At 35.9% G+C, this 25,585-nt stretch overlaps 1 protein-coding gene across 12 annotated transcripts in view; it reads right to left on the bottom strand.

The window, feature by feature from the left end:
* Dst (dystonin) overlaps positions 1-25,585 on the bottom strand; it is a 345,440-nt gene that overhangs the window by 156,215 nt on the left and 163,640 nt on the right. For 11 of the 12 annotated variants that reach the window (XM_076858540.2, XM_076858545.2, XM_076858542.2 and 8 more), the window contains 14 exons: positions 15,705-15,817; positions 15,500-15,606; positions 13,270-13,389; positions 10,807-10,902; positions 10,447-10,574; positions 6,759-6,852; positions 6,326-6,480; positions 4,699-5,161; positions 4,362-4,490; positions 4,138-4,215; positions 3,882-4,043; positions 3,684-3,788; positions 1,212-1,307; positions 580-705 (listed from right to left, as the gene is read on the bottom strand). In XM_076858540.2, coding sequence (XP_076714655.2) covers positions 580-705; positions 1,212-1,307; positions 3,684-3,788; positions 3,882-4,043; positions 4,138-4,215; positions 4,362-4,490; positions 4,699-5,161; positions 6,326-6,480; positions 6,759-6,852; positions 10,447-10,574; positions 10,807-10,902; positions 13,270-13,389; positions 15,500-15,606; positions 15,705-15,817 — 1,972 coding nt within the window. Of the gene's footprint in view, positions 1-579; positions 706-1,211; positions 1,308-3,683; positions 3,789-3,881; positions 4,044-4,137; positions 4,216-4,361; positions 4,491-4,698; positions 5,162-6,325; positions 6,481-6,758; positions 6,853-6,979; positions 7,147-10,446; positions 10,575-10,806; positions 10,903-13,269; positions 13,390-15,499; positions 15,607-15,704; positions 15,818-25,585 lie in introns of those variants that run through there. The other variant, XM_076858550.2, reaches the window with a different exon arrangement.

Here is a 25,585-nt window from a genome sequence, read left to right as displayed (position 1 = left end):
GAAAGACTTGTACTCTCCATTCCTTCAGAGATTTACACAAATAAAATTTCACCTGAAAAGTTATTCCTTAGCCACCTGGTCTCAACTTCCAGTTCCTCCTTACCCCCTCCTGCATTCTTCTTCCCTTATTTTGTTTGTTCAGATTTTGTTTTGTTTTCTCCTCTTTAGCATTTACCACTGCCTAATACACTACCTACATTTTATTGAACATGCTAGCACCACAAAGGTGGAGATTCTTGTCTGCTTTGTTCAATGTCCTGAAACTAAAACAGTGCCTAGGGTATAGAAAGCTCCTAACAAATATTTGTGGAATAAACTACTAAATACACTCACACAGAATATTGTTAAAGCATCTTAAAACATCAAGGCTATCATATAAAAACCACATCTGTTGTGTTACCAGAAAATTCTAAACATTTAAATGCTTAATCAAATAAGGTAAGAATATATGAGTACCAATAAAATTAAGTTCTGCACATAAAGTGTAATAAATTAATTAACAGTAAATTAATAAATAAAATACTAATCCAACCACTATTCTGCATTATGGATGGAATGCATGAGTTTTTGTATGAGTACCATTGATTCCTGAACAAGGTCTTCCAGCTTGTGAATGCTGCTTGATCTATCACAGCTATACTTCCGCTGAATGGCGTCTTTTAGATTCCTTAAATAATCAGTAGCTTCTTTGGCATCATTGAAAAACTAAGGAAAGAGAAAACTTGTCAGTCAGAGCTCGTTAAATGCCAGTAAAGCACAGAATTGTCAAGTTTGGATAACCAGGCCCTGTGTGTACCCCTTATTAAGCAAGAACAGAATAAAAGCACAAGATAACTTGATAGCTACACCCTTCTTGAGTCAAACAACACTTGAACTTTTGAGACAGGGTCTCGCTAAGATGCTGAGGCTGGACTCTAACTTGTCATCCTCCTGTCTCAACCTTCTGAGTCACTGGGATTACAGGCATGTGCCACCACATTCAGCTTAAAGTAGTTTTTAAAGAATTTTTCTTTTTTAACAGAATGCTGCAATCTCTCTTACAGGACATGAAATTAACCCTTATATCCTACAAAGAAAACAAATTCAATAAAACAAAGTTTATTCATTCTGCACATTATATACTGCTTATGTGTGTAATAACTTATGAAGATTTCTGCAAGTCAGCCCAAATCACTATGCTATCTACTAGAGTCCTGGTTCTATTAACATACCTCAAAATATGCAGTGTTCTCCTTTATGTGCTGCTCCACACACTGGCAGAGTTGCAAGATCCAGCTCCACTGAGTCTGCATGGCAGCTCTGTAGGCCTTCAAGACAAAACACAGCCATTAAAACCAGATGGAGAGAATAAGGTACCTGCTGTGCTGGGGAGGTAGGGTTAGAGTGATTTCTTAGCATCCACAAGGCCAGGGTTCAATATCCCACACTGCAACAATCCCAACAACAAAACAGGCATGTTTACACTGGTGCTTTTTAATGATAAAATACTCTATATAAATAGATGATAAATTGCTTTAACAGTAAGAGACTCGAAAAGCAGGGTAGTCAAATGTTCCTCTTATCTAAGAGTTCTCACTTGTACAATCCTAAAGTTTACACATTGAGTTTTTAAATCAGTGCAGCTGATTTCTCTCAAATTTTAAACTTCTTGAAGATTTTTCCTAAAAAGACAAGACAAAAGTTAACTCTGGCTATTTTTACATGAAAAATATTTAAAATTTGAAATAAATGCAAGATACCACTCCTATTTAGAAAACCACCCCTTTTGTTTACTCCTTTGCCACTACCCTTACACCTGCTTGGTGAAATCCTCAAACATGCTTTCCTCCATGACGACTTCATCTTCCCTTTCTCTGAATTTTTATATTACTGAATCATAAAATATACCTTCTAACAGAAATAGATGGTTCTGTAAATGTTCCTCTTTGCTTTTGCTGAGGAAAGGATTGGGGAGGATGGAAAAGAGAGCACACTCTTTCTTGTGAAATTTGGAATTATAATAATTATAATACTAGGAATTATAATTTGAAAGTCTGTAGACTTAAACTTTCATTTCATGCAAAGTGTATCTTTAAAGAGGGCAAAAAGTGTTTAAAAAAAAAAATCCAACATTCTTCTATGTTTGAGGTGCAATTCACTGACTTCCAGGAGAGGGAGCTCTAGATGTTTGCACAACTTAAGCCTCTCATTTTTTTTGCCCCCTCCATTAGGAACAACTCATCCCTGCAGAGCAATGTACAGGTGGGCTTTCTGGATGGAATGTACAGTGCAGCATTGGAAATCTGATGCTATATTATGATTATATTATCTTTTCCCTCAAATCAAGCTTTTTTTGTTGTTGTTTTTATTTTCTGGTAATGGGGATTGAAGTCAGGGCCTTAAGCATATGTTCTACCTCTGAATTATACCCCAACCCCTCAAATTAAGGTACTTTGAGTAAACTGGCATATCACTGTACGTCTCTAGGGTTTTTTAGTACAAAATATGAAGTAGTGTTGATAATTAACCAAATATTATTCATTTACCCATAATCTACAATGAACAGGCCAATGGGGTCATAGGACTGACTAAGGTTTCATTTTACTCCTTAAGAAAATTTTAGTTAGATTATTATTCTATGTAAAAGTAATCAGATTCACATTCACACTTTTCATTCCCATCAAAATTCTATTTTCCAACAGCTTTTACCTATCTGCCCTAAGGAATACTGTATTTTTAGATTATTATTAATCTAAAAATATAAAAAGTATAGCCAGATCCCTCATTGTGCCAATTCCTTTCCCTACTCTTACATGTCTTTAATTCATTCATGGCAGTTCATGTGAATACAAAAAACTTTAATTTGTGTAAAAAAAAGTCAAACATAACATTCCTAACTTCCTAATGAGGCCTAGAATTTTACTAACATTTTATGTACTGATGACTTCAGTGAACAAAGTGATAAGATCCTTCCCTCAACTGCGAATGTGAGGCACGCCAGCTTATATGCAGAACACTTTTTCCCTCTAGCAACTCGTCACATCTGTCTGTCCCTGGTGATGCTCCCCGTCCTCTTACATAACCCCAGTTCACATTCACAAAGTCATTGAGTCTGTCTAGTGCAGATCAGGCCTAAAAATTAAAAACTGCACAGGCAACCTGCAAATCCCACGTCAACTCTCCACTTCTGCAACTGAAATGTTCACTCCACACTAAGAGGAGGATGCTACCCCAATATCCTTCACCAAACCTTTTTGTATGTGAAAGTATTAAATTAAATTGCAACGTTATATTTCTGGAGAATATATTATATAATTTGCACTCTACTCAGAGGTGAGAAGAAATTATTTCTTCTCATTCTTACCACAACTCTATTGAGGCAACATAGCCCATTTTTGATAGGGATCACTTATGCAACGTCACAGAGATGAGGAAAAAATACAATGTCCAAGTTAAGACAAGGTCATTCATGTTTACAGAAATAAATCACCATGGCCACAGGGGTTGATGAAGGTACCTAAATGATAGGTGACATACTCAGGGCAAGAAAATTGAAGGCAAGTATCAGTAAGATTGTCAGAAACATTATTTTTCAGCCAGGCAGTAGTAATTTGGGTGGTTTGTATCTTTCAGCAATGAAAGTATCTGAAGGGTAATACTCCTATATCAATATTCAACCCACACTGTTATACCTTCGGACTCACCTCAATAGTTAGCCGGGCTGGGTGATTTTCCAGAAGGAGCTGCTCTGCTACCTCCTGAACTGATTTAATATTTTCTTCCTTTTGATCTAGTTCTCTCATTAATTCCTAATTTAAGAAACAATTACAAAGTGTGTTAGGAAAAAAAAGATCTAAACCTGAAATTCAACTTTACCACACAAGGACAAAGGGTGTGCTTACAGCATGATAATCTTTCTTCCGAGCTATGTTGGTATTTCTCTCGCTCCAATCATAAGCAACTTCCTCCTCCTCTTTTTCATTTAACCAAATAAGTTCTTTAGTTGCTCGAGTTACAAAATTATGGAGTGTATCAAGGTGCCGTTCTTGATTCCTGGATGTGTTCTTTATAAGAAAAATCATTACAAGAATCATATCTCTGCCAAACAGAGATAAGGAAAACAGAAGTTTAGAAAAAAATAGAAAGAAAGAAACTTACCAAGAGTTTTGCATACTGACTCTCTAATCTGTGCAACTTTTCTGCATAGGTTAGCTTAAGAGGTGCTGTCATCTGAATCTATGAGATAAAAAGATCAAGATTAGGGATCTTAAGGAATTCTGACTCTCACTTCATGTATTTATTATTGAATTACAGGATTTTATGTAAAGAACAAATCAAAAATAAGCTACAATGAAATATATAAAAATTTAAAATACACATACCTCACTGATTTTAGCTTCTTTAAGGCTAGATTCAAATTCTTCAATAGCTCGGTGAACATTTTTATGATTTTCTAAATGGCTTTCAACACTTGGCAAATCTGAGCCCCATTCAGTGCGATCCAGCTGCACCTTTTATAGCAAAATACTAGGTTAAAAAAACAATAAGGGCTGGGGAAATAACTCAGTGGGTAGAGTGCTTGTCTCACATGCACAGGCCCTGGGTTCAATCCCCAGCCCCCCCCCCCCCACACACACACACACACACACACACAACAACAAAAAAAAAAAACTTGACATCAATAGAGACTAAAACACTCAGGTAGAAACCCTTTCTTACCTGCATCTCATCAACCCAATTCAAAAGATCCTGAACAAATTTCATGTTGATTTCTTCTTCTGTTAAATTCTGATCCAGCAAAGAAGACTTTAGAAGGGGTTTTCGGATCTGCATCAATTTCAGAGTCTGCAAAGAATTTGGCTCTACTCCTGAACTGAAATTTGGAACTAATCCTGATGGGAAACCAGGTGTAAAAGCTGGAGTGACAGATGGAGTCAGGCGGGATGTCATCCCTGATGACAGGCCAGAAGTCACACTAGAAGAGGTCAGGGATGGGGTTAAACTCTGGGTCAATCCTGAGTTCAGACAGGGGTTTAAGGTCTGTGCAAATCCTGAGTTTAAACTCTGAGTGATTCCTGATATCATGAGCTTGGTCTGTTCCGTTGTCAACATGCGTCCTTTGCTGTACACAGAGGAACACTCATTCCTTAAGGCCAAAATTTCATCACGCAGTTTTGCAACCCTGAAAAGAAAATCAAAAGGAATAAAGCATAATATAAAACGCAGTTGTGGTAAAGATTGAATCCTAATGTGAGCTACGGACCCTGGTTAATAAAATGTACCAACACTGCTTATTAATTCTAATATACCACCAATGCAACATGTTAATGATAGGAGAAGAGATATAGGGCATTTAAGAACTTAAATTCAATTTTTCTATAAACCTAACTGTTCATATAAATAAAACCTATTTGGAAACAGTCATTGTAACATTGTAATTGTATTGATAAAATTTTGCATCATTATCTTTTTTGTTAAATGTTGTGCTTTGAGCACTTTCAGTATTGTTAGTCTTTATAAATATCACTTACAAGGAACATAATTACTATACTGTAATGTGATTATTGTCCTGTTATTGGACATTCCGAAAAATTCCAAACTTTTGTTACAAAATATTTCTGGCATGCACATAAAGGTTTTTTTTCTATTTTTATTTATTATCCATATTTTTAATTACTATAAAATCTTAAAAGTGAAACTGCCAGGGTCAATTCTGCTTTCTTTATATATATATATATATATATATATATATATATATAGAGAGAGAGAGAGAGAGAGAGAGAGAGAGAGAGAGACACTGAGACTGACTGTTGCAGCCTGAAAGATTTCATTCCTGCACCCAAACCCACTACTCAGAAATACATATTTTTCCAACATTTTGTTATGAACATTTTCCTATAAAATAAACACAAATCTGATTTAAAAATTAACTTTTCTTATTTTTCCACTTTCAAATGTCACATATGAGATAGACAGATTGAGTGCTAGGGATTAAAACCAGGGTCTTACACTCTAACATTGAGCTACATTTCCATCCCCAAATATGAATATTTTTGATACATGTAATTAACATACATGCATTTAAAATATCCATTTTAATGAGTATATTAGTTATTTTGGCAGTAAATATTACATATATCACATGATTTTTTTCTACAACTGATTTTGAAGAACAAATATCTACACAACATGCCAATGGCAAAATATAACAGAAATAATGAGATATCTTTTCAACTGAAAAGAGCTAAGAATATATTTTGTAAGATTGTCACACTCTACATTCCTATTGCAAGCACCCAAGAATAGCTATTCAGAAGGACAAGGCGGGAATAAGCAGCACTCTCACCTCTGTACCAACTGATCTGCCTGGTAGTATTTTCCATCGGTAAGAATCTGTATATCAATTACATGCTGGCGTAAAAAGTTCTCACATTCAACTATGTACCCAGCAATTTCTGCTTCATTTTGAAATTGTACACCTGATTCCAACCTTTTAGAATCCTGTATTGAAAAGAAGTCAATATTAATTCTTAGTTACAAGTGTTAAAACTATCCTTAAATTTGAAACTCCAAATACTGAAACAGAAGCCTACTTGGGCTTTGTTTTCCCTTTTGATTCTTTGTTTTCCCTTTGCTCACTGTCCCTCTAGGGAGCAAATAATAACCTCAGTGAAGGACATATACCAAGAAATTGATGAAACGTTCTACAAAAGTTTTAGTTAATCCAAACACATACTGACCCCCTAACAGCAACCCAATTGCTCCTAAAATTAACTTACAGACTGGAGAGCATTTCGGGCAAGTATCAGTTTGTCTTCACAGATGACACTGTCCCTCTGAACTCGGTTGGCAATCTGCTGCAGCATTTCCAACCTAAAACAAGGGATAGAGGAAAATATAGCCTTTTCCTGTGACATCAAACAGCTCACCATCCCTGGAAAATGTTAACCAGCAGAAAGTAAAATTCAATCCCACATGAACAATTCAATCAATTCAATACCTGTGTCCATCAAAGGATTCATTGCCGAAGCTAATGCAGGAGTTGATCAGTGTTGGACCACAATGAACAGAGAGAAGATTTTCATTTGAATCAAGACTAGTTCGAGTGCTGGTAGTGTTACTAAACACAGAATCACTGCTACGGTAGCTATAACTACTACTGTGCATTTTCAGTCCTTAAATGATGTTCTTTGACCATTAAAAGTAGTCTAAAAATTAGAAGGTCTGGAAAAAGCTCTACTTCTACTGATAAAAAGTGGCAGCTGAATTTAACAGCTTGACCAGCTCTCTTAAATATGCATCAACATGCATATGCAATATGCGGCAAATAATATGCTGATAACTATTCAAAAGAATCTCGCCTAAAGCCATTGGTTTGCTCACTGAGGGTTTGTCTTTTGTAGCTTGCATTAAAAACCTGCAAGTACAGACAAAGCAGGCTGATTAGGGCGTCACTGGAAAAGATATGCCAAATACTTTCACTATGAATCATCCAATTGCAACCACCTAAAAAACAACTCAGATGCCTCACAGAAGCTCAGGTACAGCTAGTGAATTCCTAGTTAAAAGAACAAATATTCGATAATAGCCTATCTCTTGCAAAGGGCTACTATGTTCTGAATTACAGGAGGCAAAAAGCTAGAAATTATCAAGTACTCATAGACATTAAATCTGATGAGAAACAAAGTACATTTCCATTTTAACCACCATGTCAATTACTCATAAGATTAAATTAACTGGAAAATTATCCATTTACCTTTACATGCCATGCTCTCAACAATGTCACATCTCAGCTATTACAGTTATGTTTTAAAGCCAAGGTGCTAAGTAGACTATCAATGTAATGCTTGCAAATGTAATTTGTCTGTGCTTGTTTTTCCTTTCTATAGGCTGTTATATAGCACAAGAACACTGACTCTTTCCTATATGTCTTTTACACACTCCCTGCCACACAGCTATTATTTACAATTCATAGTCAATGCCAAAAGACTTGTTGTGTCAAGAAAAATGAAGACATCTATTCAAACAAGCTTCTAAATATTTTCCTACCTCCAACACTACAAAGACAAACTGTTCCTTCTCTAAAGATAGGTAGTTTTCAAAAGGCAAGAAAGGGTAAATTTGAGAATGCTATATCATATACTATAAGTAAACAGAATAATTCATGAAGTAATAGTAGTATTAACATTTATTAAGTAATTATTATGTGCCAGGAAATTAATCATTTTACATACATGAATCATTTTACATACATGACTTTATCTTATACTCATAAACCACCAAATGTGGTTAGTACTCTTATATCTTATTCACAAATGAGAAAACTGAGGCTCAAAGAGTTAAAGAACTTATTTAAGATCACACAATGTGCGAGCTGAGTTAACAAATCTAATCCAGGATTCACTGGTTCCTGGGCCCTGAAATCTCAACTATATTCTTTCATTAATATATTTCCATGGTTTGGATGTGTTACTTAAAGTTATTATATCATAAACTTAATCCTCAATGCAGCAGTGTTGACTGGTGGGACTTATAAAGGGTAATTAAGTCAAAAGCTCTGCCCTAATGGGTAATTAATGCTATTACTGAAAGAGCAGTTTAGTTACTGTAGCAGTGGGTTCCAGATAAAACTAACTTTGGCCTTCTCTTGTGCACATGAATGCTTGCCCATTCGTGTGCACATATGCACACACTGTGTGTTCTCTCTCTCTCTCTCTCTCTCTCTCTCTCTCTCTCTCTCTGGCCTTTAATCCTTCATCAAGGTACAATGCAGCACTGAGGCCCTCACCAGGTGCAAGCACTGTACTGGACTTCCCAACCACTAGAACCCTGAGAAATAAATTTCTTTTCTTCAAAGTCATGCAGTCTGCAACATAAAGTAGTTTAAGATACATACATTAAAATTTGGCTACTACTGTGATGAATAAAAATCTATTCTGTATCATTCATTACTTCAGATGATTAGCTTAGTATCTCCTTTTAATCACCCAAAATTACCTCCTCTATAAAAGCTTAAAAGCCTGCATATTTCAAGTTTATTTTGATTCTAATGACTGAGTTATGTAGTTGTAACACTATGCATTAACAATAATGTAATCAGTAATTTAATCAGGTTGAAAAGTTGGACTTTCCCTTGTATCTTCAACACATTATTTCATATTTTAACAACACTGAAATCGATGTATTAGACATTAAGAACGTCACTAGACTGACCACTTGGATTGTGTGTCAGGTACCACGTTAAGCACTGACAACACAGCGGTCATCAAAAACAAGCCTCTGACTCCATCTTCTTGGAGTTCATATCTAAGGAACAGGTAGCACTTGATCAAAGAGAAATAAACAAAATTATAACCAAGAATAATTGCTATAAAACTAAATACAGGTAAAATATGAGAGTTATAAGCAAGACATATGAAGCAAACTGGAAGACCATGGAACACTTCTAGAGGAAGTTAACATTGAAGCTGGAGTAAAGAGTAAAGAGAAACAGGGAGGAGAAAACAGTCTCCCAGCAAAGGAACAGACTGTGCAAACACCCTGTGTGTGGAGGGGGGGTGTGATCTCAGCACTTGAGAGCTCCTGAGAGAAGAGTGCCTGCTCTGTAGAGAGCAAGGAGGTCAGTGAGGTATGCCTGACCACACAGGCCCTGGGATATAAAGCATGGTCCCTATGGGCCTCACAGCTAACAAGGGACACAGACCACTATTCCCACATACCACAGGCAGGTTGTGAGGCAAGGACTACAAGGGAAGCAAATTTATCCAACAGGGTTGGGGATACAGCATGGGAGTAGAGTACTTGCTTGCTTAGCATGCAACAGACTCAGCTCCATCCCCAGCACTGAAAAAAATAAGTAAATAAAATAAAATTCAACCAATAAATGTTTCCTGGAGATTAAGCTATATCTTCCTGGGCAACAGTAGTGCAAGCAACAGAATATAACAGCCAGTGGTGATTTCATGGATAAATGGATTTGTACAAATATGGCAGAAGAGGAAGTTGAGCTATATTTACTGAGTGCTTTTCATATATGAGCCCATTGCCCTTGAAATGGAGGCAAGGCTAGATTTTGGTTTCCACTGCCCTGCAGAAAGAGGTCCAGGAACACAAATGCAAGAAGAAGAAATAAAATAACTGCTAACCTAGGAGCTTCCAGATCTAGGTCTGAGTGACTTAAGGCCACCTGAGAAAATTCCTATGGGTAATTTTGATTGGCTTTAAACTGTAACCCCTTATTATATGATACTTCACATACCAGTCCAGCATACCAAGTCCTTTATATCATTAATTCACTGATCTATTTATTCCTTAAAATATCTTCAAGTTTCCTAGATAAGAAAATGGAGGATGAGAAAAACTGTGATTTACCCAAGATGATAGGACTAAGTAAATGGAAAAGGCAAATATCTCTCCTCTGTCTACCCAGTTTTAAAACTAAGGTCTGCTGCAAAACATCTGTCCTACCTTTCCACTTCTGGACGAAGCACCTTTTCCCTCTCGAGCATGGCAATGATGAGTTTTCCCCACTCTTTTTCTATGTCATTTGGATGATAACCTTGAAGGAGTTTGATGCGTCCAAATTCTATCCATATCTTGAGGGGGGGAAAAAAACTTTAATGTGAAGCAAAGACATTTTTTAAAATATTTTTTAGATGTTTATGGACCTTTATTTTATTCCTTTATTTAGATGTAGTGCTAAGAATTGAACCCATAGCCTCACACATGCTAGGCAAGTGCTCTACCACTGAGCCACAGCCACAGCCCACAAAGACATTGTTTTAAAAAAAGATTATGCTTGACAATACAAAGGAAACTTCAGCTTACCTCTAGTAGTTTATAGAGGCGTTTAATTTTTGATTTTTCTGTCTCTTTTGGTGGGATTTCTGTTTCTTTAAACTGTAAATACTGATTATAAAGTGCCTAAAATGAGAAGGAAAATAAGCTAAAGGTCAAACTTCAAAGATATATTTTAATTATCTCATTAGGTCACTGCTGTAAATTGTGCCATATACATTCAGTGGAAGTCCTTTACAAAATACACACTCAAGGACAATTCCTATTAATTGGTGGCCTGGGTTATATAAGATTTGGCAAGGGTGTAATTACTGATATGAACCATGATTCAGCATGTACCACACAGGAACCTGGATAATAATAAAACCATGTCAAGTTTTACTATGGCTGTACAAAAAACTCTCTCATTGTCCAAACAAGAAAGCATATTCTTTAAAAATCTATATGCTTCCTAAATGCTAAATTTATTTCACTGACTTATTTAATTTTTAGTTTGTGGAAAAATAATTTGATGTGATTCCTACAGAGGAAGGAAAAAACCCACTCTATTTTATGGTTATATCCTTGAAAATAGAATTCTTAGCAACAAAGTAGGACTAAAATCTGATTTCAATGTCCCATTGGCCAATTTAAATAGATTTTTGTTTTGTTTTGTTTTGTTTTCGCAGTACTGGGAATTGAACCCAGGGTGGCTCTACCACTAAGCTACATATCCAGCCTTTTTATATTTTTTGAGGCAAATTCTTACTAAATTACCCATGCTGGCCTTGAACTTGAGATCCTCCTGCCTCAGCCTCTCAAGTAGCTAGAATTACAGCATTACCACATCTGGCTTGAACAGAATTTTTTAAGTAAATGAAGATAGATGCTATTAGTTGATGGTACTATTATTATATTAGTTTGAATCAAATAATTAAATTATCATTTTGCTTACAGATATTAATTTGGGAGTCTCTGAAATATGATTTATTGCATTTATTAAAAAGTTCCTTCATTAAAATTATCTAGATAAATGTCTCCACATTTAATGACTGTGTACTAATTATTCTGTCCTAATTCATGCTGCCTTAAAACAAGACCCTAAAAATCATCAGGCAGACACACTTCTGCAGAATTCCATTCAATGGCTTACTGCCTGATAGAATTATCTGGCATTTCCTCAAAAAAATATTTTCTTTCCTATATATGTCCTATAATAGGCACTCACAAGTAATCTGTATGGTCAAACTTCTTCCACAACCTTAAGAATCTGTACTAGTCACAGCTAATACAAATTAACCCAGGGATGCAGACAATAGGAATCCATTCGGAAATAGGTGAATTTAAACATGAAACCTGGAATTCATTTTGAACTGGAAATGCAGTCTTTAGGATGTCTGTTGGTTATTAAATACTAAAAACTGCTAGTGGTATCACCTGGTAGTAGAAGGGAAAATCTTTCCCACTTTGTAAAAGTTCATGTCTACATAAAAAGCCATCATACAAACAACGTGAGAATACATTGAAAAACCTTCAGATCAACAGATGCCAAGTGATTTTGTGCCAAGGACAAACTCCCTGTGGCAATGTGAATAAGAGCTGTGCCACAGATGTTCTGTACAGATGCCTGAGCACAACAAATAACTTTTAACAGGGCCCACCCTGGGTTATTAGTTTTTGTGATTCTACTGTGATCATCAAAACAAAACTTACAAATCAAAGAATTAAGGCTTTGGAGTCAATACTCACATTATTGGTTTGTAAAAACAAAAAACACTGCTCTTTGAAATCCAAATGAACAAAATGAAAGAGTATTCGACTATCAAGAATTCTTGGCTAAGTGTATACACCTATAATGTGATTTATAGTTCTATAACACTCTTGCCTCAAAAAGCTTGACCTAAATTTTTCAGAATTGGCAAATGTTTTGCTAATCCATTTAGCCTCTAACACTAGCCTACTGAGGGATAATTGTGAATTCATTTGTACTGAAAAAAAGATAAACATTTTCAAACTCAAGGTGAAATTCAGGATATATGTTGTATTCTACCAAAAATGCCTCTGAGGCAGTTTCGAAGAGGATTCATGCAGAGATGCGCTCCCAACCACTGTCGTGTGTGAGAGCTTCCCACAGGCCCTCCTGCCACCCCATCTGGTGAGCTTCAAGCATTGCCCACCCACCAAAAACAAATGTGGCAATGTTAGTTCCAAAGACTCTCTCAAATTATACCTGTAAACTCTCAACAAATCAAAGCTCAGGGAATATAAATTTTTTAAAGATGTTGTTGCTATCATATTTTAATTAACATTTACTTTCATTTTCTCTGTAAAATAGGGAAACAAGTAAAAAATTTCCCTACTAATTAGTGGTCTACCAATAGCAGCTTTCTTGAGATTCTAACATTATAGAATTGTTCAAGCATTAGTTATAAAGTTTATTTTCAAACCAATCCTACTCACCATAAATAACTATAAAAAGAAATAAACCCTATTTGACTCCTCTATGATACCAACCTTTAGTTCTACAGGATTATTAGGAAATGTTCTCTCTGACATTGTGGTCACATGGTGTCTAATCCACTGGATGAGGTAGTTCACCATATTCTGGTATTCAATCCATTTGACTTCAACATCCTAAAACAATGAAATTACAGAAAAAGTTCATGTCTGTAGATAACATTCCTACCTAACACAATTTAGTCAGAAGTCCTTCTGTGACTTCACTTGTCTTGAAACTGGATAGAGAAAACCAGCTAAATGTTTTCTATTCCACTCAGTCACAATCCTTTCCATACAAACAGTTTTTAAAACATGCTATCAACTTCTGGCCACCAACAGTAGCCTAATGAGTGTCAGCTCTGATCCAAAGATAGTGCTCTTCAAGGTGTTGAGGAGGTTTCTGAGATGCCATCCAAATTCTGCAGACAAAAATGTCATTATCAACTTGGGGTGTTTTCCAGGGTTCAAAAAGGGGACATAACAGCTTACACAAGCCAGGCAAGCCATCTATGCCAACCATCTTGAATGTCAATTGCATATCTGACACTCAAAGGAGTTATACAGTATGTAGGAAACCAGACAGGAATGAATTGGATATGGTGGAGATTAGTCAAGTACTCACTAAGCAACCTTTTTACAAAGGTAAGAAACTGGAATACTGCCAACTACTATGTTCAATTAAGTATTTGATGACTATTATGTTTAAAGATTGTGATTGTTGTTGTAATAAAAACTAAAACTTTAGGACATGAAACATATTATTGTCAAGGAGTTATTTTCTAAATTAGAAGACAGGGAAGATTCATGGTGTTTTTACCTTGAATTTGCAAAAGCAGTATTAAATTAAGTATTCAAAAACTGAAACAGATAGTATGTGCTAGAAATTGAGATAAAAATCAGGTGAGTATCCATGTGCTCTGAAAGGGCTAAAGGTTTCTGGGAAGGCAATCTGTGAGCACTTCTGCAATGATCAGGAACTAACTATATGGCTGGGAGAGGCCATGGAGAGTGTGGATAAAAGACAAGGGAATCCCAAGTAAGTGAGGACACTGAAATGGAAATGCCCCAGCTACCAGTAAACTAAACTGTTCATGGTAGAAAATCCTAGTCAAAAATGTAGGTAAGCAGAATTCTTACAGAACTTTGAATGTCAGGGTATCTAGCTAAATTTAATCTTGTGAACAATATGAGGACACTGTATGTTTTCAAGCTAAAGACCCCAGATTTTAGGCTGGTTAGTTTGGTAATCAGATGCAGAGGTGATAAGAAGAAATTTTTTTAGGTGGAGACAGAAAAGACATAAGCTATCATCCTACTTCTAATGTAAATGAATAAGAGGCAGGAGTAGGGTGGAGGTAATAAGAATACAGTGCAACAAACAGCCACAAGAAATATTTTGAAGCAACATTCAACATTGAATTGTGAGAGGTTGAGCATGGGAAAGAGTTACTTATGCTTTGGGAGAACAAGAGGAAGAGAATAGATCTAGAACCAACAGCATACAGAGGTGACATAAGAGACTAGAAATGGGAGCCTACAAGGTAAGCTCCTACATCTTCAGAGTAAGGAAGAAAATGCATCTGCAGGAAGAGGGAGAAGCCCAGGGTCAAAGGGGATCATCCTCAATGCAGAACACATGTTGTTTCCTGTTCTCATCCAGAAATGCACAAGCACTTGTTAGCATGACCACTACCAAACGTGTGACTGAATTAAATTACATACACCTTTGAGTAACAATGATCTAAGGAAGACAAAACACCCAGACAGCATGTCAAAGACCTAGCTCTGTTAATATGGTCAAATCCAATAACCTGTGCCAGGCCCCTGCTTTAAATCAGAAAAATATCTAGTTAACTTATTTCATGGAGCCATATGACTTAATGAACTTGAAATTGCTTTCAAAAGTGAGATTATCCTGTACATACATTAATAGTTATAAAACAGACCCAAAACTAAAAATGAAAATCTGCAAATTTCAGTGGTTTATAGCTTTTATGAAATTGCCTGTAACTCTAAATAGCTTATTTTATTTGTGAGACAGAAAATTTATTTTAGTTATACTTTAGTCTTAATGGTGGATTGGTGCCATGAAATGTATATAGTATCAGTTTATTAAACAGTGCATTAACTCAAATTCTTCTAAATTTATTTGACATTTTAAAACTGTAAAAGGAACTGTCATAGAATTCATTCAACTGGTGATCACCAAATCAGAAGTTTCTAATACAGAAAACTCAGTACTCACATTTGCTCCAATGCCTTCGCCACCTTCAGGGACTTTAGGAAATGCATCATAGAGAGATGACACATAAGTTATTACTGATTTTTCATCAGGTGAAGAGACATCAACATCTAAAAATGGCAACATAAATTATTTATTTCATGATATCAATGGTTTGGTTTTGATCAACTTTCATGCCAGTCCACATACAGACAAGAAAACAACTCACCTTCAGGGTCCAGAAGTCTAATGACACCAATTTTTTCTGCTACATAAAAAGCGTGCTCTAAATTTGCAAGGTTGCTTTGAACAGCAACAGTATTCATGTCTATCAGGTCCGGCCTAGGAAAAAGTTTACGGTGTTAATTAAGTTTTTAACATGCCAATTCAACCTTATACTTACATGTGTATCTATTTACATAACAAGTTCCACAAATAGTAATACTAAGCTGGTGTTAAAAACCAGAGATTTTCTTCAAACATTTAACACTGCTTACTTACCTCGGAAACTTATGTGTGCAGAAAGCAAACACAGCAATATAAAAGTCTGTACATACGTAACTGTCAACCAAGTCCATAAATGCCTTATACTCAGAATATATATAAATATTTGTCCCATTAAGTAGATTTAAGTTCCACTGTTCCAAGAGCATCCTTCCAACAACCAGCATATTTATCCCCCAATACATAAAGCTTATGCTCAGTTCAGTGTCACACCACCAGACTCCTTTCCTCCTGGCCTGCACCACTCAACTGTATCACCCAAGACAATCTTGCACTTTCTCCCCCTATTAATTCACTGTGTGCACACACATGTTGTTTCTCTCAAACAGTCAACTCCAGTACAGTGAGAACCACAGATAAATAAACTTTTGGATTTTAACTTCCTATTGAAATACATAAACACAGCAGACCCTGAACAAATATCTACCATTCAGTAAGTAAGTAAGTAGGTTAGTTAGGAAGTAGAATCATAAATTAATGACTAGAACAAGCACTAGTGTATACTTCATAAGCATGTAAGTGTATTCTTAGTCAAAAAACTTGATTCTTCAATGGTTATTCATTCTCTCTGTGCTCGTACTCTCTCTCTTACCACACACAATCTCCTAATTGTGAGACACATAATACTCTAAATGAGAGAGAGATTTTCAAGCTATTTCTACCTACAGGAGACAGGAAAAGATGTCTCAAATACTCCTTGTATAGAAAGTGGCAAAACATGATAGATGGAAATGTCCCCTTAAGGCCAGAAGCTAGTCAGGAAACTTTGATCTCAAGAACAAAGCATTAAAGAATACAGAAACAAATCTGGAAACAACAAAGCCTTCAAAAAGAGTAGCACCCACCCCCAAAATCACCGAGTCAGAACTTGTTTATCAATGTGCAAAGGAAGGCTCTCTATAATCCCCACAGGCGAGCTGGTTCAAAATAATCACTGGGGAACCACAGCAAGAGTGGGAGGGCTCAAAGGTGGCCTGCGAAAAATGATATGGAAATTATTTTGAGTACTATTTGGAAGACCATTTACATAAGAAACTCTTTGAAAACACGTGATTAATTTTCTGAAAAGGTAAACAGCAATTTGTATTCTTATTTTTATCTGGTGATAAAGCAGGCTTCCAAAAAAGTCTACTTATACTTTCACAGCACTTTGAAGTGTTCATAACTTGAAAGTATATGTTCATATCCAAGGAAATTATTAGGAAATTCCTTAACAATTTTCATATGCCACCAATATGATCACTCATAAGGGACCCTACATTCATTATAGGAAAAAGAAATACACTGACAATAGAGGTAAATGACAGACCTTTAAAGACGGCATTTTTAAAGTTGCAGGGAATCATGCTGAAGAATCCATCTGCCAACATCAAGTTTACTAAACAGGTATGCGTAACAGTCTACACAAAAACAAATTCCTAAAGTTCTTTCATTAAAAAATTGTTTTGTTTTTATAAAGTTCACACATTTTTGGAGAAATAAAAAACCAGCCTTTTTGAGTCTGCCAAAACTCAAAACAAGAAACAGCACGTTATTATGAGAACCCTGCCATTAGCAAAGAAAGTAAACACTGAGTAATCCCAGAGAGAATGAATAAAGTCATTGAAGAATGAAGTTTTTTGACTAAGAGACTAAAACATAAAACTTCCTTTAGAATGACATAGTCCTTGCAGCACAAAAGCAGCTGCATAATATATCCAGCTCTGAACAAGTCACCTCTTTTATCCTGATGTTTAACACTTTAGTGGAACAAAGATCTACAAGGTTCTCCTTCATTAAAAGACTAAAGAAAATTCATTAAACAAAAAGGAGAAAAGGGAAAAAATTAAGAACCAGTGTGAAAAAGTAATAGCTTCAGAGTCTTCAAACCTCTAGTGCTCTGGCCATTTTTGGTCTTACAATGTGCCCCACCCCCCCAATTCCCTGAGAATCCAGAAGAGGCTGGGCTCTGCTCTTGCCTCTTTCTTTCTTCATAGCTCACTGGTATAAACAACCTTTAACAACTTCCAGCTATTTTTCATATACAGAGGTTTTTTATTTTTATTTTTTTCATTCTAAAGGTTTCATTTCACTGTAATATCTCTTTTTTGTTTGGGGAACATTAGCAGAAAACTTCATTTCCATCTTAGGTTTGATTAACCAAAGAGCATTAGACTATCTTATAAGTGCAGAAGGCCTTGTTCCTGTATTATACTTTAGACAGTTGAGTATTAACTATTCTAACTTTCCTATTTTTAAAAAAATCTTTTATTGAAATATCAGCCATGTAAAATAACATATACTCGGGCTAGGGTTGTTGCTCAGTGGCAGAGCACTTGCCTCGCACATGTAAGGCACTGGGTTCAATTCTCAGCACCACATAAAAACAAATAAACAAGATAAAGATATTGGGTCCATGCATATATAAAAAATATAATTAAAAAAAATAATATATATTCATCTTTTGTCATAAAAAGGGGGGCTACTTTGTTTTGTTATGCTATGATAATATATTGTTTTCTAAATGATTAAATCATTATGGATTGTAATTTTTATTTGTATAACTTTGTCTTCCATAAATGTTTAAAAATAGCTTGAAAAGAAGTGAAAATGGAAGATGATGACATGAATATTAAACTAAAATAAAACCCAGAGAAGGCCACAAAGTGAAGTTAAAAGTAAAACCAAAAAGTGAAAATCACTTATATGCATGCACAGTATCCTTAATTTGTTCAAAGCCTATGAAGTCAAAAGGTATTAAAAACTCCTGTAATCCTAGCAACTCTAGAGGCTGAGGCAGGAGGACTGCAAGTTTGAGGCCAGCATCAACAACTTAGCAAGGCCCTACACAACTTAGTAAGACTCTGCCTCAAAATTAAAATTAAAAGAAAGAAAGAAAGAAAAAGGCTGGAATATAGCTCAGTGATAAAGCACCCCTGAGTTCAATCCTCAGTGTCCCCCTAAAAAAAAGTATTTAAAAAAAAAAAATGACTGCCTCCCCCGCATCCACCACCCCTCAAACAAAAACCCTAGGAATAAATCTAACCAAGGAGGTGAAAGACCTCTACTATGAGATACAATAACAACACTGAAGAAAGAAATTCAAGAACACAAGAAGATGTAAAGACCTCCCATGTTCATGGCAGAATTAATACTGTTAAAATTGCCATACTACCAAAAGCGATATATAGAATCCATCAAAATACCAATGTCCTAAAATTCATTTGGAAGAATAAAAGATCCAGCATAGCCAAAATAATTTTAAGCCAAAAAAGCAATACTGGAGGTATTAGAAAACCTGACTTCAAATTATTTTAAAGAGCTATAACAACAAAAACTGTGCGGAACTAACATAAAACAGACACATAGACTAACAGTACAAAATACAAAACAGAAAGACAAACCCACATATGTAATATCATCTGATTCTTTACAAAGGTGCCAAAACATATACTAGAGAAAAGATATCCTTTTTTAACAAATGGTGCTAGGAAAATAGGTTATCTATGTATAGAAGAATGAAACTAGACCCTTATTTCTTACCTTACACAAGACTCAACTCAAAATGGATCAGAGACCTAGAAATTAGAACAGAAACTATGCATCTCCCAGAAGAAAATACTCTAACATATAGATGCAAACAATGACTTTCTCAATAGAACCCCTAAAGCTTAGAAAATAATGCAAAAGTTAATAAGTAGGATGGCATGAAGTTAAAAAGCCTCTGCACAGCAAAAGAAACAATGAAGAATGTGAAGCGAGAGCATACAGAACGGGAGAACATCCTTGCTAGCTACCCTCCTGACAGAGGACTAATATCCAGAAAATATAAATATATGTAAAAAACTCGAAAAACTTAACACCCAAAACACAAATAACCCAATCAATAAATAGGAAAAAGAACTAAACAGATACTTCTCAAAGGAAGAAATACAAGTGGCCAACAAATATATAAAAATGTTCAATACCCCTCACAATCAAAGAAATGCAAATCAAAACTACACTGAGATTCCATCTCATAGCAGTCAAAATGGCAGTCGCCAAGAATACCAACAATAAATACTGGAGAGGATATGCAGAAAAAGGAGCACTTACACTGTTGGTGAGACTATAAATTAGTACAACCACTATGGAAACCTGAATGGAGTTTCCTCAAAAGACTAGGCTTGAAACCACCATATGACCCAACTACACCACTCTTCTGTATTAATCCTAAAGAATTAAAGTCATCATACTACAAGGGTACATGCATAGCCATGTTTATAGCAGCATAATTCATAATAGCCAAATTATGGAACTAGCCTAGATGTTGTTCATCAATGGGTAAATAATACAGAAAATGTGATTGATCTTGTTTTTATTTATCCATTGATTAACAACATCTAGGCTGGTTCCATAGTGTACACACACACACACACACACACACACACACACACACACGAGTTTTTTTCAGCCATTAAGGATGAAAATAGGTCATTTGCAGAAAAATGGGTAAAACTTGAGAACATTAAGTGAAATAAGCCAAACTCAGAAAGCTAAGGGGCATGTGTTTTATCTCTTATGTGGAAGCTAGAGAGGAAAAAGGAAAAGGGAAGTTGGGGAAAATCTCCTAAAAATCAAAGGCAAATCAGTAGAAGAAAGGGACAAGAGGGAGAGTGTAGGAGAGAGAAAGAGGAAATAATGTGGAATGATATTGACCAAACAATATTGTTATATTATGTGCATGCACTAAAATGTAACAACAAATAACCCACTATAAACAAATATAATACACCAATAAAAAATTAGGGGGAAAATGGCTATTGCCATAATACTAAATAATTTTGGATAAAGGTAATGTTTTCATTTTTGATACAGCACTCATTTTAAAAAATAATCTCCCTACATTTTACACACACACACACACACACACACACACACACACACACACTCCTATACACATGCATGTATAGGAATATCTGAAAATAAATGTTAATATAGCATAAATATTCTCTACCTACACCAAGGCAATCTGTTCCAGTCCCCATATGCATTATTAATATATAACGTCACATTAGAATTAAGTATGATTCTACGGGGAATTATGGTTCCCACAGTGTTACAAATGGTTTAAGATTAGCACAAAGACTACTTGAGGCTCCACATCATGATGCCAAATGCCAACACACCCAGTTACAAAGAAAATGGAACAAAGACAAATTTTTAAAGAAAGCACTTAGAAACACACAACATGAAACAGTGACTAAAGTAAGCTAAGAGAAGGGAGAACATAAGTATGGACACAATAGTACCAATCCTAAACAAAAAATGTGACAACAGCTGAGAGGACAGATGTGAGAAACACCAACAGTAAAGGTCCAAACCATGGTTCTTTTTTTTTTTAAAGTATGATAAAATTAAGTAATGAAAATTCATAGGGTTCTCTAGATTGTTTCCGCTCCCAATTCACACTCAATAATTACGAGGAGAGAAATACTAAAGATTTTAGCTACTCAGCCAACCGCCTTTCTATGTTTGAGAAATTTTCTTTTTAAATCCTGCGGGGAAAGGAAGACTGTAAAAGCATCCTCACTGAGTGCTCTCAACAACCTCCAGCAGTAGGTTGTGTTATGATCCTGAGCCTGGGCTGGTAACTGCTCTGTGCTGGCATTACGAACTGAGAACTAACGGAACATCCCATATGAAGCTGAGAACTAAAAATGAAGAAAATATGGAAAAAAATTAGGCTTCTGGTACCAGGGAAAAGGACCATGATGATGGCAATACACATAAAGGGACACAAGAGAGGATGCAAAGAGCATGTGTGGGTACCGACACGCCCAGAAAAATGAGATGTAAGAAATAAGATGGAGCTCCAGGTGGTTGCCAAAACAGTACCCATGGACACATACATCCCCATGTCTCCACACTGGGAAGGGTTTAGGACCCCAAGCCAGATAAGAATAGAGAGGAAGCCCTGCTTACCTAATATTTTAAAAAGTTTCTCTCCCTCTCCCCCAGGTAATTCTCATAAGGCAAGTTTGGGAACAAAGCCATGTTAGAATCCTTCATCTCTTTGATTTTCTTTTTGAGACTATAAACATTTTTATAGGAAAAATAATCTACAAAATACTCAATATTCTTCATCTTTGATTTTCTTTTGAGACTATAAACATTTTTATAGGAAAAATAATCCGCAAAATACTGTCATATGACCATGTAACAAAACAAACACAAAGTACCCACAAATATACCTGCTTAGTGCCTTAAGCCCTCAATAGGAGACAGTGAACTTATCCAGTGTTTATTTTTATTATTTAAATCCAGAAGAAAACAATCAGTTAGTGTTGGGCATAACAATCAGTTATGTTGAGGGCATAACATTTTGTGTCGGCCTAATTCTGGAATGCATTATAAAATGACAAAGTCCAGAGAAGACAGCATTTGGTCATAGGCATTTTTTTAAAAAATCAGAATAAAAATACAATTTAATTATCTAATTTGAATTATCTGATCATCTGAAAAGACTCTAAGTAACAATTTACTATCTCAATTTTTTTTTTTTTTAAAGACAATACAGAATGTGGAATGGTGGTAACCAAGGGCTGGGTGAGAGGGTATTAGGAGTTTAATGGGTACAGAGTTTCAGTTACACAAAGAGAGTTTTGAAGATGGCTGATAGTGGTGGTTGTATAACAATGTAAATATACTTAATGCAACTAACTGAACTGTATACATAAAAATGGTTAAGATGATACAATTTATGTGTATCTTAGCACAAAATTATTTTTAAATTTTAAAAGATGATTTTACATATTTTAGAGAAAAGACTATATTGAGGTGGGGAAAAAAAAATCAGGTGTCTGTGTTTTAGTCCTAACTTATTCTTGGTTTGACTTTGGAGACACATCATGCAACCTGTGTCTCAAATCCTCCTATGAAAAAATGAAAGTCAGGAATTACAGAAGTTAGAACAAAGTCACCTAAAATTCCAATTATACCTAGGGAGCATCTGTAAATGGGTGTGAACATGGTAGGGAGGATATTATGGGTTGTTGCTGGCATAAGGTTTGAAGAATCCAAATGAATGGCTTAAGATCTCAAGAGAGGATTTACGGCAAAGCAGTTGTGGAAATAAGTATATACAACAATGTATTCAAGCTACTAAGAGGTATCTACTCACCCAAAAGCATGCAACAAAAATGCAATCAGAGAAGACATAATCTGACACTTTGGTATGCTTCATATACAAAATTCCAGTCAACAAATCAGCAAGTTCATTCATTTATTCACTCAGTACTTAATTATCAACCATGTACCAAGCAATGAGGCACTGAGAATATAGTCCCTATATATATGGAGAGCTCAGAGCTCTCCAAAAGGGGGTCCCAGAGGGCACCAGGAGAAAACCTGAGGGAAATGCATGCACACATTCTGCAGATGAAGGAAGCATGACTATAAGGAGCCCCATTCATAGTCAAGGAGTCAGCCAAGGGAACATGGTGAGAGGTGAGCTAGAGGGTGGCCAGGTGCCAGGGAGAGGCCAATTCTCATGAATTTCTTAAAGGATTGCAAACTTTTTTTCTAAGAACCTTGGAAAGCCATTAAAGTATATTAAGGAGGATGAAAAGAGATTAAATTATCAGATCTGTGTGGGATCAGATGGAGGAGAAATTTAAAGTGGTGCAGATACCTCCCATAGAATCCAGCTAGAAGACCATGATGGCTTCCAGAAGAATACTACAGCAATGGGGAGAACTAGAGAGGTCAGGATATATTTAAAAGGTCAGATCCACAGAACTTCATTCTATAATCTTGATTACAGTATGCAACCTGTGTCTCAATAATAAGACTACAGGCATAGATGAGAGAAAACAGAAAGAATGTCACACATGCAACCTTGAACCTCTCAACACTTACAGTAAGAGAATTTCCAAAGAAAGAAATGCTCAACAGTGTCAAATACACAGTAGTAGTATGAGGGTTGAAAAATGTCTACTCTTCTAGCTACATGGAAGTCACTCACAACCCTAGAAGTATTTTAGTGAATTATGAAGCCAGAACCAAATTAGAGTGGGTTGAGAAATAACACCAAGTGAAGAAATGAAGGCGGATACAGAAAACTCTTTTGAGGAATTTGAGAAGGGAGTAGTTGGAAAAAAGCCTGGTGTTAAGGCAGAGTGTTTCTGTTGACTATTTTATTAACAGAAGAGGTTTCAGCATACTTAAAATCCAAGAAGAAACATCTCCTGAAGGGAAACATTGAATACACATGAGTAAGAAGGTTTCTGAGGCAAAGGCTGAGAAGAAGCCACAACACAGCAGGAAGGGACTGGCTTAGGATAGGGGGGACAGAACATGGCTATACCGAACAGGGAGTGCAAGTGATAAAGATGAATGCAAATGAAGGGGGATTTCAACCTTTGAGAGCAGGAAAAAAGATTTCCCACTTCCTTTCTTGATTTTCCCTGAGGGCATCTAATAAGGGTGAAGAAGAGATACAGAAAAAAAAGATAATGTGAGGGAAGGAGTCAGTAAAAGACAGGAAGACTACGGGCCAGACCAGTCCAGGCTGCTGCTGCTCAAATTCTATGAAACCAATCTACCCTGAAGTGTGACTTTCTCCAGCGCCTTTCACTCCTGGGGACATGTACAGACAAGGCAAATGGCTGGGCTCACACAGACTCAAGCTTTGCTGGGGAAACAGTACATACTCAGCAGTTTGCAAGGAGCAATTGAAAGGAATTCTCTGGAAGTTTAAAACAAAAACAAAGAAAACTCCTCTGGAATTACCTGGAGAGCAGTCTTAAAAACCTCCTCTATCCTCCAGAACACAAGCCGCTCACAGACACATGAAACAGCATATATCATGTGTCATCAGCTCTGCACAGAGCACACAATGAGAATACGCATTCACATTCCTCACTGCTGTGACAGCATAGCAGTTACCATAACAAATTCCTGAACATGACTGCTCTGACTAAATCAAGTTCAGACTTAGCATATTCTTACTGCTTTTATTGGTGCAACAAGCATCTCACCTACTCTTCCCCCTCCAAAAAAAAAAAAAAAAAAAAAATTCTGTAAAACGGTCTCCTCCCTTTTATCCCAGCAAATAAATATGAGCACATGGAAGACCCATGCACAGTTACGTAACAGGGTGTAGACATTCCTCTATGCTCATATTTGGGCACATATTGTTGAAAGAAATAAAGCCAAGAACTCCAAGGTGGCAACAAGCTATTAAGATAATTTCCCCTTGTTCTCACAACTAGATGTCTGAGTTTATTTCAAATATTCTTCCTTTTTCTTCCCTACAAAGACACGTTCTATTAACAAGGCAGAGAGCAAAGAGTAGAAACACTATAATTTACAGAAAGCTTTATTCAAGGGGTATTTCAAGGTTGGAATCTACAACTTCAATAATTAAAAGATAAGGAATTGTGACTTTCAATTCACAAAGAATAATCTAACTCCTAATAGCCTCCTAGACTTTAATAAATATAGAATACTGGTTTTGACTGAGAAGTAAATCTTCCAGTACCTGTATTTTAGTGAACTGGTAAGAGTTAATTTTAAGTAAACCTTAGAGACTAAGAGGATAAATACCCCTGTCCAAAAGAGTGAAGTGAGAATCAACTTATTTTC

Source organism: Callospermophilus lateralis, chromosome 6 (genome assembly GCF_048772815.1).
Source record: "Callospermophilus lateralis isolate mCalLat2 chromosome 6, mCalLat2.hap1, whole genome shotgun sequence".
Taxonomy (NCBI): domain Eukaryota; kingdom Metazoa; phylum Chordata; class Mammalia; order Rodentia; family Sciuridae; genus Callospermophilus; species Callospermophilus lateralis.
This window is presented reverse-complemented; position numbering and strand designations above follow the sequence as displayed.